This window comes from Corapipo altera, unplaced genomic scaffold (assembly GCF_003945725.1).
Source record: "Corapipo altera isolate COAL_440 unplaced genomic scaffold, ASM394572v1 65, whole genome shotgun sequence".
Lineage (NCBI taxonomy): Eukaryota > Metazoa > Chordata > Aves > Passeriformes > Pipridae > Corapipo > Corapipo altera.
Window position 1 is genome coordinate 8,181,518 of NW_020884891.1, and position 14,098 is coordinate 8,195,615.

Sequence of the window (14,098 nt, forward strand, 5' to 3'; positions counted from 1 at the left end):
GGCTATCCTATCCAGGAGTCAGTGACTGTGTGTCCCATCAGTCAGAATATGCAGCTCCGGGATATGGAAGAGCAGGTGACTGTAATGTAAAGTGCTGGGGATCCACGAAGAAACCAGGTGTGACAATTTCTCCCCCCAAACGTATGGGAGAAGAGATTTTAAATCCTTTCTATTTAGCATGTGGTCCTGAGGGGTGGTTTTTCTCAGGGCTGGAAGGGTCGTAATGCCATTTGCTGGATATGCCCCTTGCTTTGTCGGTCCTGTCCAGGTAGAGTGCTTTTAAAATTCTTGTACTTAAAAGTGACACTGCAACCAGAGCAAATGTCTCCAGTTTCTTGGTGGTGAGGCTGAACAGTAACATGGAGAGCTGTATTACAGAAGTCCAGTCCAGGTCCTTGGAGCCTTCTTCAAAAATCCTCTGTACAAGCACTTTTAGATTGGGTGAGCCATTACCTGACCCTGAAGTCTGCAGCTACACCAGCAAAAAATATTTGGAAGAGAAGATGGAAAAGGTGACACCAGACTCGATGTTAGCTCAGCCCCGAAGGGAACCAGTGGTCCAAGTGCTTTAAGATAGTAAAAGAATGGAGGTAAGGCATTCCTATTGCCAAATGCCATTTTTGAAAATTAGGGACTAATCTTGCTTGTTTAGGCAGGCATGAAAACCATTGCTCAGGTGGTTACAGTCCTCAGGAAGGGTAGAATTTTATCTTTTTTTTTTAACATCTGAGGTGGAAGTATGATGAATTTTTCAGTACAGTTTTTAAAAATGTGATTGTTTACATGGTAAAGTATTATTTAATGAAGATTTTTCTAAGGAGCACCAAAAATGCATGATATAGTTTGTCAGTGTGATAAACTGTTCTCAGTTTCTAATCTGGGCATGAGCAGTGTCATTGTGTTTCAGTTATAATTGAATTCTTGATTATAACTCAGTATTTTTAGTGATGTTTCAAAGTAGGTGGAGGTGGCGTTTATGAGTGAAATGCCTGACTATTTATGTAATGCCATAGTTCATTCCTATCCTCTTAAAAAGTTATTAGTGTGTTCCTGATGCTGTACTTCACTAGTTGAATAGATGATACCACATATAAAGCTTGATTTTACTTTGTATGACTGCTGTAACTCTTAGGATTTAATTAGTTGTTCTAGTATCAAAGGTGATTTCATAATTTTCTGTGGAAAAAAGAACTTGGTTGTTGGCATAATGATAACCTGGTGTTTTATGTCCTCTCCTCCCTTCCCTTTACGCCAGTGAAGGGACTCTAAAAAGCCATGACTCTAAAAAGAAAGGATGGCCACCTGTATGTCTGCTTATACAGCAGCCACCCGCCTAGAGAACAAACACATTCATGTCTGCTCCTCAGAGGGTGAAAAAGCAGTGTGGTAAATTCCCTCTGTCTGTGGTTTTCTATTCACGATTGCTGGAGCCATCACCAAGCAAAATCTAATGTGATTCTAATAAACACTGTGGACCATAATTGTCCCCCCCACAGCCCATCTCTCTGCCTGGCAGCTGAAATCTCTGCAAACCAGGCTTCTGCTCCCACTCCCTACTGAAGGATGTGGCACTGTCACTTGTGACTGACTCCCTGGCCGGCTCCAGTATCTGCTGCTTGACAAGAAACGCTTTTTTGTTTTGCTCCCCCCCCCCCCTTTTATTTCCAGAATGCTGGTGACAGGATCGCGTGTCCTGTTCTGAAGCTGGCGGGCCGACAGCTTCTGCCTCTGCTGGTTTGCAGGTGGCAGCGTTTTTTTCCTGTTCAACACATCTCGTGTCTAAATGACGTGAGTAGCTACGAGCACTCTGACACTCAGCTAAAGGATTTATTCTGTCGGAGCGGCGGCGTGCCCGCAGGTATCCAGCCGCTGGTTCCCGTGGGCAGGGCCGCGCTGGTGCCGGGGGTGCTCGGGGAGGCGCTGCCGGAGCCCCGCCCGTTCCGCGGGGATGGAGCGGCGCTTCCGGCGGGCGCGGAGCGAGGGACGGCCCGGCCGGAGCCGCGTGTGAGCAGCGCCGAGGCTGTGGGAGCCCGGCCCCGGCCCCCGCCCGGCGCCCTCCGCCCGCAGGATGTTCAAGAAGTGAGTGTGGCCGGGGCCGGGAAGGGCGGGGGAAGGGGAAGGGTCCGGGCGGGCCCGGCGCCCCCTCAGCCCCGGGCTCGGCCCTGCTCGGGAGCGGCCCCGCGGCCTCCTCGGGCAGCGCGGCCCCGGCTCTGCCTCGGGCAATCGGTTGTTAAATGGGAAACCCTCCGGAGGGAGCTGAGTCATTTTGTCTCAACTTCGGGGTGGCACAAAGCGCCGTTCGTACTTGTGTGGTGGAGGTGAGGGGCTCGCATCCCAACAGGGCTCTGGGCGTTTGTGTTGCCAGCAAAGTGCTCTTGGAGTTGAGTGAAATAACACTGTGTGTCTGTGGGGCTTAAACACACGTTTTGTGGAGATATCCACAAAGTTTAGGGATGAAGACAGCCCTAGTGGGGCACCCCTACCACCCCTCTGCCCAGTGTTCCCAGGAGACAAATTTAGGTCTCATGAAATCCTGGATTTGAAAGTTGGACAGTTGATGTGCTGTTCTGTATTGAATATATAAACATTTCTGAAGAATGCTGCAAATACAGCATTGTTCAGTCAGTAAATTGTGCATTTTTGAAAAACTTTCACTCACTTTACAGATTTGATGAAAAGGAGAATGTATCAAACTGTATCCAGCTGAAGACTTCAGTTATTAAAGGTATCAAGAATCAACTGATAGACCAGTTTCCTGTTATTGAACCATGGCTAAACCAAATCATGCCAAAGAAAGACCCGGTCAAAATAGTAAGATGGTAAGTTTCTTCTCTCTTGAGCTTTGGTTTTAAGGTACTTCCTTTATGTGTTGACTTTGTAGAGTAGATGAACCTGCTGTTTTTGAAAGGCATCTGTCATATCTTAATAGCTAATAGTCCAAGTTATGGCCAAGCCAGAAAGTTTACATGTGCTCATCGCGCTCGTGAAGGCACTTGCTGTTGTAGGATGCTTGAAGAACAGAAAACTGCTGCCTAGTAGTGAACGTGCAGTGTGTTCAGGGACTGCCCAAGGATTAGCCTGTTGTTGAAGGGAAACATTCAGCTTTATGGGTATGGAAGTTCAGACTTGTTTGGATACCTTCCAGTAACATTTTTTACAATTTTTGGGCTTCCATATGTTATCTCGATTATTTAATGTTTTTCTGGATAGAGGGTTAGTACATTTTTGCTGACTCTTTCTCCTTATCCACCCTTTGCACTACATTCAAAAACCCCAAAGAAATGCAATTTGTGCATTTTGTCTGTAGATTTTTTTTTTTTAAAGGGGAAGGAAGTGAGCAGGAGACCATTGTTGAAGAATAAGCCGTGCAAAAAGATAATATTTTTAGTTTTATATTTTCTTGCTAATTGACTGTCTTAATTCTCAGGTGCCAAGATAGACCAGACTCTGTGAAGTGAAATATTTCATTTAAACTGTAGAAGGATTTAAGTAGCTATTGGAATAATTATTTTTTAATCTTGCAGTCATGAACATATAGAAATCCTCACTGTGAATGGGGAGTTGCTGTTCTTCAGGCAAAGAGAAGGGATATTTTACCCCACGCTAAGGTTGCTTCACAAATGTAAGTTTTCTGAGGGTGGAAGTGCTGGGAAGAGAAGGATGAAAAAAATATTTTGTGATCTGTAATGGGTTTAATGATGTAATCTGTACTTGCCTCCTGTAGAAACTTAGGCTGCATGCTTTTTACTTTTTACAGTTTACTGTTGCATTATTTTTCTTGCTGTTCTGCTTGATTGTGTTACTCTGATTTGAATCCAAAAAAATGTTATTCAGTCAAATCCCAGTGCTGGAAATACTTCAGGAGGGTGCATGCACTTGAAGGACAGCTTGGAGAGCTGACAGCTTTCATGAATTTTGTCCATCTTTGCCTATTTTGTCCTCTTAACATTAAACTGTTTCTCTTTCATATTAGGTTAATTTGTAAGAGTACATTTGAGGGATTTGAGATCTCTTTTTTTTTTTAAGACCTCTGAGTATCTGGGCACTTGAGAGATTTATTTCCCTGTGGGAATTTGTTAAAATTGTTACTCAGTGTGTGGGTCTGTGAATGTGCAGGAGGCATAGGCCTGTAGTGCTGGGTTACCTTTGATTCTCAGGTAAAAGATGTGTCCTTTTGGGACAGCACTTGTGTCCTTTTGGGACAGTACAGCCCAGCAGGAGCCCTGGTGATTGTCAAACTTCCTGCCCTCACAGCACACTGTGTATCTAATTGCCCCCTCTAAACTGACTTGGTAATGAGTTATTCCTGTTGTCATCTTCCTGTATTAACTGTAATGCTGTATCTTTCCCCTCCTAGACCCGTTTATTCTGCCACATCAGCAGGTTGATAAAGGAGCCATTAAATTTGTCCTGAGTGGAGCCAATATAATGTGCCCTGGCCTGACGTCTCCTGGAGCAAAGCTTTACCCTGCTGCTGTCGACACTGTCGTTGTATCCTTCTTTAACTATGAGTTACTGCCTGCTGTGAGACCAGTTAGATTCCAGTCTTGTATTCTCAGCTGATCATAATCTGGATTACTTTGGATTTTAATAGGATTTCATGAAATAACCAGTAATCAGAAAAGAGCTGCAGAGGTTTAGATGTTATTTGGCAAGGTTACATTGTTCTTATTTTTTTACTTACTGTGTTGTTCCTGCTCTACTGTTGGGTAGGTTGCTGTTCCATTAATCTCCTTGGTAAGTGGAGCTCCTTGGTGATTTTATGCAGAACTGTAAAAGTAGATGAGGTGCAGTGTAATTTGTCCCCTGCCTCCATAGTCAATCTTTTATTCCTTTCAGTTAAAGAAGAATTCTTTCCTGTTCCTATGGAATTTGGAAAGATGTTAAGGATCAGCTTTACTGTAGTCAGGACTTGCTCTCTGTGTCTGATGAAGTTAGCAAGTGTGAAATGAGGAAAGTGCTAATTCACTCCTCGTTGTATTACTGAGAAAGGAAACCCTGAGCAAATACAGCATTAATAACACCAAGCTGTGCTGCTTGTGTTGTTAGATAGATGCTGTAGGAAAAGATCAGCTGTTGGCACCATGTGTTGCTAGACTGAAAAAGACACATCTGATTTCAGTACTTCTGTTTTTTTAAATTCTTGTCCCAATTCTTCTGTGCCTTGGAATGTGAAATGGCCCCACAAACATGTGCCATTTTGTTCCAGAAAGGAGAGACTGTCATCTCTGTGATAGGCACAAAGGAAGACATGCAGTGTAGTGCTGGGAGTCTTTTTTTTTCTGTAATTGCTGTTCCAAGTTCATAAATACATGCTTTGTTCTACACACTGTGATTCAGTTGTTAAATGCAGTGCATTGTTTTGTTTATCTTTAAGAGCTGCAGCTTTAGAATTACTAAAGGGGTAAAAGTTCAACGTGGGCTTTTGAAAGTGTTTTGGAAGTCGTTTCTTCATATTGCTTTTCCTTTTCTGAAGTAGTTTAAAAAGAAATCTGTTTTCCTTAGCAGTAATTTGTAGGCAATAATGGCAGAGGGAAAACAACATGCATTATGTGTGGGAGTAATGAAGATGTCAGCTGAGGACATGTAAGTGTTTTAAAAATTGAAATATAACCTGTCCCACGTCATTATTCTTAATGTTAGTTTGGAATATAAGCAGCACTGTCAAGGTTACTGCATCACTGTTGCAGCACATGCTGTTCAAATACAGAGTTTTTTAAGATTTTGTTTAATTGACTGGAATTCCGGGAGAGAAGAGGAGGCAGGGAATATCTTCTGTATTTATTTGGAATCAAATTTCATGTGAATATGGATTTTAAGGTGCACAGCATTAGTATTACTGCTGAATGTTAGTATTTCTAGAGCTCTGATCATACCTTGTCAAAGATCTCGTTGAACAAAGAAATATTTGTATTTGTATCAAGTACCTGAGCTGGGCAAGAGTTGCAATTTGGATTTGAGAGGATTGAAAATGTTGAAGTGATTTTTGTGTGCAGGGACAGGGAGACTGAAGCCATGCTGGTGTTTGGCTGCCTGTCTGGGCTTTCCTCTGTGGCCTGCCCTGTACCCACATGCAGCGTTCCTGCTTGATGTGCTGACTGGCTTATCTGAGCTTTTTGTGAAATGTAGAGGTCTGTTCAGGGGATAAACTGAAAATTATTTGAGAAGGAAAAGGGATAGAAAATGGAAATGGGTGCTGGTTGTTCTTGGCTTTCACACAGTGCAATATTGTAAGTAGCTAAATCACCTTGTCGTTTCAAGTTCTGTAAGGTCTTGCAGCAGGATGTGAGGGGCACCCAGAGGGTTTGGGCTGGTTGGTTCCAGCCCTGTGTGCCATTTGTGGCAGTGAGGAAGCTGATTTTGATGAAAACAAGTCACTCTTTTCTATGGGGATAATGCTCAGCAGGATCATCTCCTGTGCTGGGTGACTCCATGGTCCCAAGTCATAATGGTGGCAGCACGAGGGAGAGAGGGAATGTGTTACAAGGACAGGGATAGAGTGGGACTGGAGCAACCTGGACTTGGACCTGCTGTAGCTGTTGAGAAATTATATCTCTCAGGATTCTTTGTAGTGCTTCAAAATACTCCAAGAGTAAGTGGAAAGAAAAGTTACTAAAGTGTCCCAGGCCTAAGTGTGCAGTGATATACTGTGATCGTTGCAAGCCAAGGTTATCTGTGTTCCTAATCCTAACTTCAAATTCAGCAGCCTTGCAGCTGAATATCCTGTTCCTGTGAGAATTATGATGAACTGGAGAGGAAAACAAAGTGATACTGATCTCTGCAGCCTGTTGGCTGCTTTTTTGTGTGACATTGGTTAAACCAGAACATTGTGGAACAGTGTGATTTCAGTCTCTCGGTGTGATTACAATAATTAATGTGTTAATTCTGGGCTAGGAGCATTTTCCTTCCTGATTACTTTTGGACAAGCTGTGTAAGTAATAGAACACTTGGTGTGAATACAGTAAATTATATTCTCCAGGGGAATGAAACTTGTTCTCACTCCTAGAATGATAAGATTTGTCTTGTTTATTGTGACAAAACTAATTTTTTTTTTTTTCGGTGGAGTAATGTACTGGAAAAATCGTAAACACAAATTCAGTGCAGAGACACAGACTAAAAATTTTTAAAAGATAACATGACTTGAAAGATACAGAGTCAATACTACAGAGGATGGTATGTTTGTAACATGCTGCAAGTCCTTGGCACATAAATTTAGCATTTTTAATTCTTTCTTAAGTGGGTAGATGACCTGCAACCAGCAGCAAGGCAACTCACCTGTGTTTGATTGTGTTGGTGGCACACTTGGAACCAGAACTTGTCAAATTTCACATTCCAGTCATGTTGTACCACCTCTTGTGCTGGGAGGGGGAGACTCACAACTGCTGTGCTACTTTGGTAGAGAAATGCTAAAAATTAAAGGAAGTGGCAGAAGTCTGAAGAACTGTCTCCCACAAAGACGCAGCAAAAATACTGTGGAAGGCTGTTGACAAAATGTGGAAGGCAAATATTGTCCTCTTATCAGTCAGCAATGTGGGCAAATGTAATAACAAATATTGTTTCTTGTCCACCTGCAGTTGAAGATAATGATTTTGTGATTATTAGCTTTTCCCCTTCCAGCTGACAAATGCTGCACTTTCTACTTTAAATGTTATATTTTATACTGCTCTAATATTTCACCTATCTAATACTTTTGTACCTTTTTCCTCCTTCCACAGTGAGAAGGTCAACAAAGGGATTGGTATTGAAAATATCCACTATTTAAATGATGGCCTTTGGCATATGAAGACATACAAATGAAACAAAAGGAACTGTTACTCCAAAGGAATGCACTTAGATTAAATGTGGACTGCTTTGTAATTCCTTGTTTTTAATGTGACTGAATGTACAAATTATTTTGTTCTGTGGCTATGCTAAATAAATCACGTGAATGCAAAAGTACTGTTAGGCTACAATAGTTTTCTAGATTTCTTTTTATTACAGTTATTTTGTTTTATCTTAAACCCAAGTCTTCAGTGACTGAAGATACCTGGTGGAAAGATTCTGCATGGACTGTGAGTAGACTATTTCAAACAGAAAGGAGGAAAAAGCCAAGAAATGTTTACATTTTTATGCTCTTCTAAAGGAGTAATATAAAGTGTATGTGAAATATAAATACAGTTTTTAAAACCTTTGAAACATTTCAGATTTTTTTCTTCTGATTAACATCTTGTTAGTCTACGTGTTTCTTGAATGTGGAGAAATCATTTTTTTTGACATTATTTTTTAACTTATTAACAGCATTAACTTCATTTTACTTAAGGATTTTCTCTTTTTTAATATGCATTTATCTGTATCGGATTTATGAATTTAGACTGATATGTGGACTAGAAATTCTTTTATGCTGGTTCATATCTGAAGACTATACCTATGTTCAGATTTCTACCTGCCAACACTTTGAGATTGCTCTCCTTGTAGTGGAGTTTATAGTAGTGGTGGGCAGGCTCCAAACGGAGCGTGTGCCACCCCGGTGCCTGACGCTCTCTACTCCCTGTTTGCCGCCTTATTTTAGGAGCAGAAGCAAAATCACCGTTAGATAAAGGCATGATAGGAAACCATGGTTATCAGTGTAGCCAGGAGCAGCTTCTTCAGGTGGAACTTCAAGAGATCTCAGCTTGTGCACACTGCCACACGTACCTGCAGCTACAGAATGGGTTCAGGAGCACTGTGTGTTTGTCTGGATAACCCAACCCTTTGTTCAGCAACTGCATACCCAAAGCTATGCCTATGGAAAAATGGAATCATGTAATAAACTAAGGAAACCTTAAGGTCTACCACTCATAACTGTCTCTGGGAGCATTTATTAATATTTCAAGTCTCTGTTCTAACACATGCACTGTGCAATGGCAGAATGTACTTTTGTGTGCCCGTGCCTTGTCTCGGTGCTGTTCTGCATGTTTGGTTTCCCCACCCTGGGACCTTCACAGAAGAGAGTGGCCAAGGAGTTCTCCATCTGATTCTAAAGCCAAATTAAAATGTGGGAGACAGAATATATTACCTAGTATGTGCTACTTTAAAATTTTCCTGTAAGATTGTTTACGAGATTGTACTTCTGAAAATGACAGGGTAAATCTGAAACTATCAATGTAGGAAGACACAATTTAAGCAGTGTAGCAGAAAAAGTTTCATCAAACCTCAGAACTTCAGAATGCTGATGGACATTTTTATGCATCTTAAAGGTCCCACTATGAATGTACTAATTCCTGGTTAGTGCTATGTGAAATCAGTTTGTGCTTCAGTGTTGTTTTTTCTTTTTCTTGTGTAAAACAAGCTAGCCTTGTGTTCTGTGGCTTTTTCCCTTTGCATTGTCTCCTCCTGTTGTTTTACAGTACCTCTCAAATCTGTGACAAATGAGATTTATTCTCATTTGAATTGTTCACTGCCACCCTTTCTCCTATGACTGCTGTTGTTGTGGGGGGGTCAGAACTGTCTTTAATATCAGAAACACTGAAATCAAAATTTTACTTTCTTCATCTGGTTCTGTCAAAGTATTCCCAACAGTGAATTCCCAACCTTTATAAATTATTCTGTAAGAAGATACAAGTCAAATTAGGCTTAAATTGTTTATCAGTTTAGCAAAACATCAAAAATACAGGTTTTATATAGGTTTTAGCAGCAATTATGGACTTTTGTCTTGCTCTTTCAGCTGAGCTCTGACTGACAGGATGAGAAACAGCTGAGCTGTGGGAGCTTGTCAGGGGGTCTCAGCAGTTGTCTTACCCTTCTTGTCAAAAAGGAAGGACCTAATGCTTAAAACAAAACCAAAAAAAACCAAGATGTGGATATTCTCAACAAGTTGAAGCAGCTGTTTCACTTTCCCACCTGCCCCCTTGCAGCTCAGGGTAGGGTGTCACAGCAGTCTGTTAAAGGTGAGATAACACCATCTTCTCCGGTGTTTTATGAATATTGTAGTACCAACAAAGCCTGTGATAGTCCCAGATGTAGCAGATAGATGTAATACCTTAAGTCTTGAAGCACCCATGTCAGGTCAGTGAATTCTAAATGGAGTAAATACTGAAGTGCTGTTTATTTGCACATGCTGTGAGGGGAAGAGAGTGTGACCCAGTAACTTGAGCCTCAGTTGTAAAAAAAAACAAAACCCAAACACCAAAAAAACCAAATCCAAACAACCACCCCCCCTGTGCCCATCCTCCCACCACCCAAAAAAACCCCCACAAAACTGTAACAACAAACCCAAACCCCATCACCCCCCCCAACCCCAGTATGGGGAGTTCTGCAGGTTGTTTTGTTGTGTTACCTGTGTCGCATAAAATTCCAAGGGTGGGAGTGCAAGCATGTGCTGCTCTTTCTGCATCTTCATGTTAAAAGCCTCTGTAAATGTATCTACATTTTTACTGACAATTAACCATCTACTTCCTTGTAAACACTATTAGCACCACTAACATGAGTGGAAATAACACCAAACCTTTATTCTAATACACTTATAGGTGGAGTGAAGTTTTAAATGAGCAATTACTCCTGTGCAAACAGGCTCTCTGACCACATTAATACTTACTCAAATACAGTTATCTCTTTCTTTTGTCTGCTTAGAAACAGCAGTCCAAAGGGCACTTGATATGATTATGCTGCAACTTCCTAAAGGATTTCTTGCCACCTTGCTTCCTGATAATTCCTTACTGGGTTAGGAGGCTGTACATAAAGCAGCAACTGATAAAACAATGTAGCTGAAGCTATTGTGTAGTTGAGAATAACAGAAGCATCTTAAAGTTAGTCTTTGAGACTGAATCTGTAGTCAGTTTTATTGGTATATTTTAGAAAGATAAAAAGACATTCTAGAAATGCCTGGAAGAACTGAGAGAATCAAAGTCTTGCAAAAATATATTTGTAAGAGTAGACTAAACTTCATTTGAATTTTCATTAATAAATATTTACATGTACAAACCCCCCCGTATAAACTTAATTCCCTTTCATTATAAACATTAACAACTTCTTTTTATCATTTCACTCTGGCTCTGTCAAAAGCCAGAAGCATTTCCGTATAAAAGATTTAGAAAAAAAAAAAAATTTCTCCTTCCACTTTTGAAATTAAGACCTTTCCCAACCCTCAGTGTGCAAAAACAACCTGTACAGCAGTACCAGCACGTGTCAGTACCAACGAGTGTCGCGAGATGAGCCGACCCCACTCCTCCCCTGGTGGCACCTCAGTCGTTGTCCGAGCCCTCCGGGGGCAAGAACACGAGGGCATCGCTGTAGGTGTGTCCGTAGGGCCGCAGCCTGTACACCCCGTACATCATCACGTGCATGTGGCTGGGGCTCAGCCCGCTGAAGGTGATGGCCATGTCGGAGCAGCAGCCGTCCACCACCTGCTGCGGGTGGGTGGCCATGGCCTCCTTGATGAGGGCGCCCACGGATTTGGTGTTGAAGACGTCCTTTCCTTCCGAATCCTCCGCGTTCTCAGCGAACACCCCCGTGTACTTCAGGCAGATCGCCAGCTGCTTGTCCTCGGCGAGTTTCCAAATCATACCTCCCTGCTCCGGACACTTGTTGGGGTCTTCAAGAACACTGGAGAGTCGTCTCAGTGACTCGATGCTTAAGACGATTCCTCCCTCGCCATCCACGTACTCGAGGTCACCAGATTTCACAGCGTGGCCGATGTAAAAAGGCTGAGAGGGGTCTTTCCTCAGTAAGAAGTACTTGAGATTTTCCATAATAGCAAATGTTGTTGGATACGCAAGGAAGAACCAGCTGAATTCATCCTTGTAGCGTTCATAGGTTATCTTGTAAGCTTTTCTCATCATCACCCACATGTCTTTTGTGTTGAGGGCCACAGAATCGAACACTTTGACATTTTCAGAGCTGTAGAACTCTGCCTTGTCGCAGTGCTTGCTCCAGGTCTCCTTTGCTGCAGCCCAGTGCCCCAGATCTTTTGGTTTGACAAGGATGATACAGTAAACACGGATACTTTTACTAAGCTCCATACGTTCACCCTCAGAAAGGTTTAAGACATCCTCTTTGTCGGGAGCCTGGATGTGATGGTGCTCGTGGTCCCGCGCTTTGGTCCCGTGCCCCACCTTGATGTGCCCCAGTAGTGTAACCAACATGCAGAAGGCTCCTCCAAGCACCATGCCCTTCACGAAGGAGCTGCTTTCAGAAATCATTTTTCCTAGGAAAGAGACGCACCGTGAGACCCTACAGGAATTAAGTGCACCAGAGCACTAGCCCATACGGTTCTAATTCATTCTGCAATTTACAAACCCAGCTGCAGTTCCCTGACCTCCCGCACCGGCACAGGGCCGGTGGAAGGGGTGGCAATAAAGAGGTTCCCTGTCGCGGCTCTGGGTACCGCTAACGGTACCACAGACCCCGCGGGGGGAGCCTTGTGCCCCGGCTCCCCTCAGCCGCCGGGATGGCGTGGTCCCGGCCCCGCCGCCGCCACATCGCGGCCCGCGCGCTCCCGGGGAGCGCTCCGGGAGGCCGGGCCCCGCCCGCTCCTCCCCCGGAGCCCCCCGAGCCCCCCGCGGTCCCGCCGGTCCCGGTGCCGCCCCCGCCCCGCTCACCGGAGCCGCGCGCACCGCCCCTTCCTGCGCCGCCGGAAGCGCCGCGCGGCCGCTCTGGGCCCCGCGCGCGCCCGGGGCGGGGGCGCCGCCTGGCGGAGAGAGGGGGGTACCGCAGCCCTGCCCTCGCGGAGCCCTCGCGGAGCCCTCGCCCGCCCCCCCTTCAGGTGTCCCCGGTGTCCCCCGGGGAGAAGCGCCAACCCTGCTGTGCCGGCGCGGTTGTTAAAGAAACTTACCGGTCCGCCCGTCCCCGAGACGCTCTGGGAGCCACGCTCCCGACGCCGGACACTGTCACCGCTGGGACCGAAGCCCCTTCACAGCGGCGGCTCCGGTGACCCGAGGTACCCCCGCTTTGGCTCCCCCCGCACACCCCACTCGCACAGTTGGACCGGGTTTCCTCACGGGCTCGACCCCAGGTTTCCTCACACAGCAGAGTCTCGGATGTCTCGCTCCATAAAGCGGTTTATTCACGGCACGGTAACACAGAAACAGCTCGAGCCGGTGCCTCCGAGGAGAGACCCCAACAAAGGCACTAAACCATACCCAGGATCAACACAAATATATCCAGTATATCCAGGATCATATAATATCAGATATATCAATAGCTCAAATATATCCAGATTGAAATCATGAATAATATACTGCCCTAAATTTCCAAACTAATGCAATAAACAGTGCTTCAAGGATGGTAATATGGTTAATCTTTAGAGTAAAACCAAAATTTTATTTTCTACTCTTTCTTTTCTTTAGTGATAATTGTTCCTGAGCTCCGGATTGTCCAAATCTCTTTCTACATATTGTCTCTCAAGAACTTACAGGTGACACCTGATTTGAAAAAGCATCACTGACCAACAGTTTGATCCCTTTTCCACCACCCTCTTGGGGAAAAATAAATGTTTTACATGTTTTATCTCTTTATGAGCTGATAGTGGTGTAGTCTTAGGCCACCACAGGGGTTAGGATAAAGTCCTGTATGGGTTTTCCCTATATTGTAAGGTATGCCCTGGTTGGATGAACGTAGTGGATTTTCTTTAAGTCAGTTTACAATTGAGCTGATCTGGATTTTCTGGCATCTGTCTGAGTTCCTCACAGCCTCAGTTATTCAGGTTAGGATGTTTTTTTTAGGCTCATGGCTGTACCGTAGACTTCAAGGCTTAAGGATGTTCTCTTTGGCAAAGAGATCTGTAAGACCATCAATTGCTTAACTCTTCTGGGCCTAGGGATGCACTGCTCAAGGTTCAGGAAAAAATGCTACAAAATAGTTACTTTGTTTGGATCAGTGCATGTCCAGAATGGCTCCATTCAGTGGAACTAAACACCAATTACACAGGGTGGCAGAAAGTACTGTCAGCTTGTACGGGCAGTTCTGTCACTGCACTGAGGGAACATCACTCATCCTATATTTTCCTACTTGACTGCTTTCAAGGTATAAAATAGGTGGACACTCAGATTGTTATCACACAGCAGAGACTGGAGGTGAGTTCAGTTTGTTTTATGTATCTCCTGTTTGCAGAATCAATTGTGGCTTTCAGGGCTTCAGCAGTTTG

The 14,098-nt window shown here is 43.9% G+C and overlaps 2 protein-coding genes and 1 long non-coding RNA gene across 5 annotated transcripts in view; 2 read left to right on the forward strand and 1 right to left on the reverse strand.

Annotated features, from left to right (window-relative positions):
- The first annotated feature begins 1,950 nt into the window (after positions 1–1,950).
- On the forward strand, positions 1,951–7,952 carry MCTS1 (MCTS1, re-initiation and release factor). Its single transcript, XM_027645379.1, has 6 exons — positions 1,951–2,079; positions 2,667–2,819; positions 3,525–3,622; positions 4,358–4,491; positions 5,519–5,586; positions 7,716–7,952. Exons 1-6 carry the CDS (start codon positions 2,069–2,071, stop codon positions 7,795–7,797), a joined length of 546 nt encoding a protein of 181 aa, XP_027501180.1. The 5' UTR covers positions 1,951–2,068; the 3' UTR covers positions 7,798–7,952.
- Positions 7,953–10,970: 3,018 nt separating this feature from the next.
- C1GALT1C1 (C1GALT1 specific chaperone 1) lies at positions 10,971–12,597 on the reverse strand. The gene is made up of 2 exons (XM_027645378.1): positions 12,555–12,597; positions 10,971–12,160 (listed from the first exon to the last, which is right to left on the reverse strand). Exon 2 carries the CDS (start codon positions 12,153–12,155, stop codon positions 11,199–11,201), a length of 957 nt encoding a protein of 318 aa, XP_027501179.1. The 5' UTR covers positions 12,156–12,160; positions 12,555–12,597; the 3' UTR covers positions 10,971–11,198.
- Positions 12,598–12,695: 98 nt separating this feature from the next.
- The window catches only part of LOC113948077, a 269,176-nt gene continuing 267,773 nt past the window's right edge, over positions 12,696–14,098 (forward strand). For all 3 annotated transcript variants that reach the window (XR_003527976.1, XR_003527974.1, XR_003527975.1), the window contains exon 1: positions 12,696–12,892. This is a non-coding gene — a long non-coding RNA (uncharacterized LOC113948077). The remainder of the gene's footprint in view (positions 12,893–14,098) is intronic.

Bases quoted from the DNA above. Each gene is read 5' to 3' on its own strand.
- MCTS1 (XM_027645379.1), top strand. The intron at 3,623-4,357 runs GTAAGTTTTCTG...TTCCCCTCCTAG, and splicing joins GCTAAGGTTGCTTCACAAAT to ACCCGTTTATTCTGCCACAT. The intron at 4,492-5,518 runs GTATCCTTCTTT...AGTAATTTGTAG, and splicing joins CTGCTGTCGACACTGTCGTT to GCAATAATGGCAGAGGGAAA.
- C1GALT1C1 (XM_027645378.1), bottom strand. From the start codon at position 12,155: ATGATTTCTGAAAGCAGCTCCTTCGTGAAGGGCATGGTGCTTGGAGGA.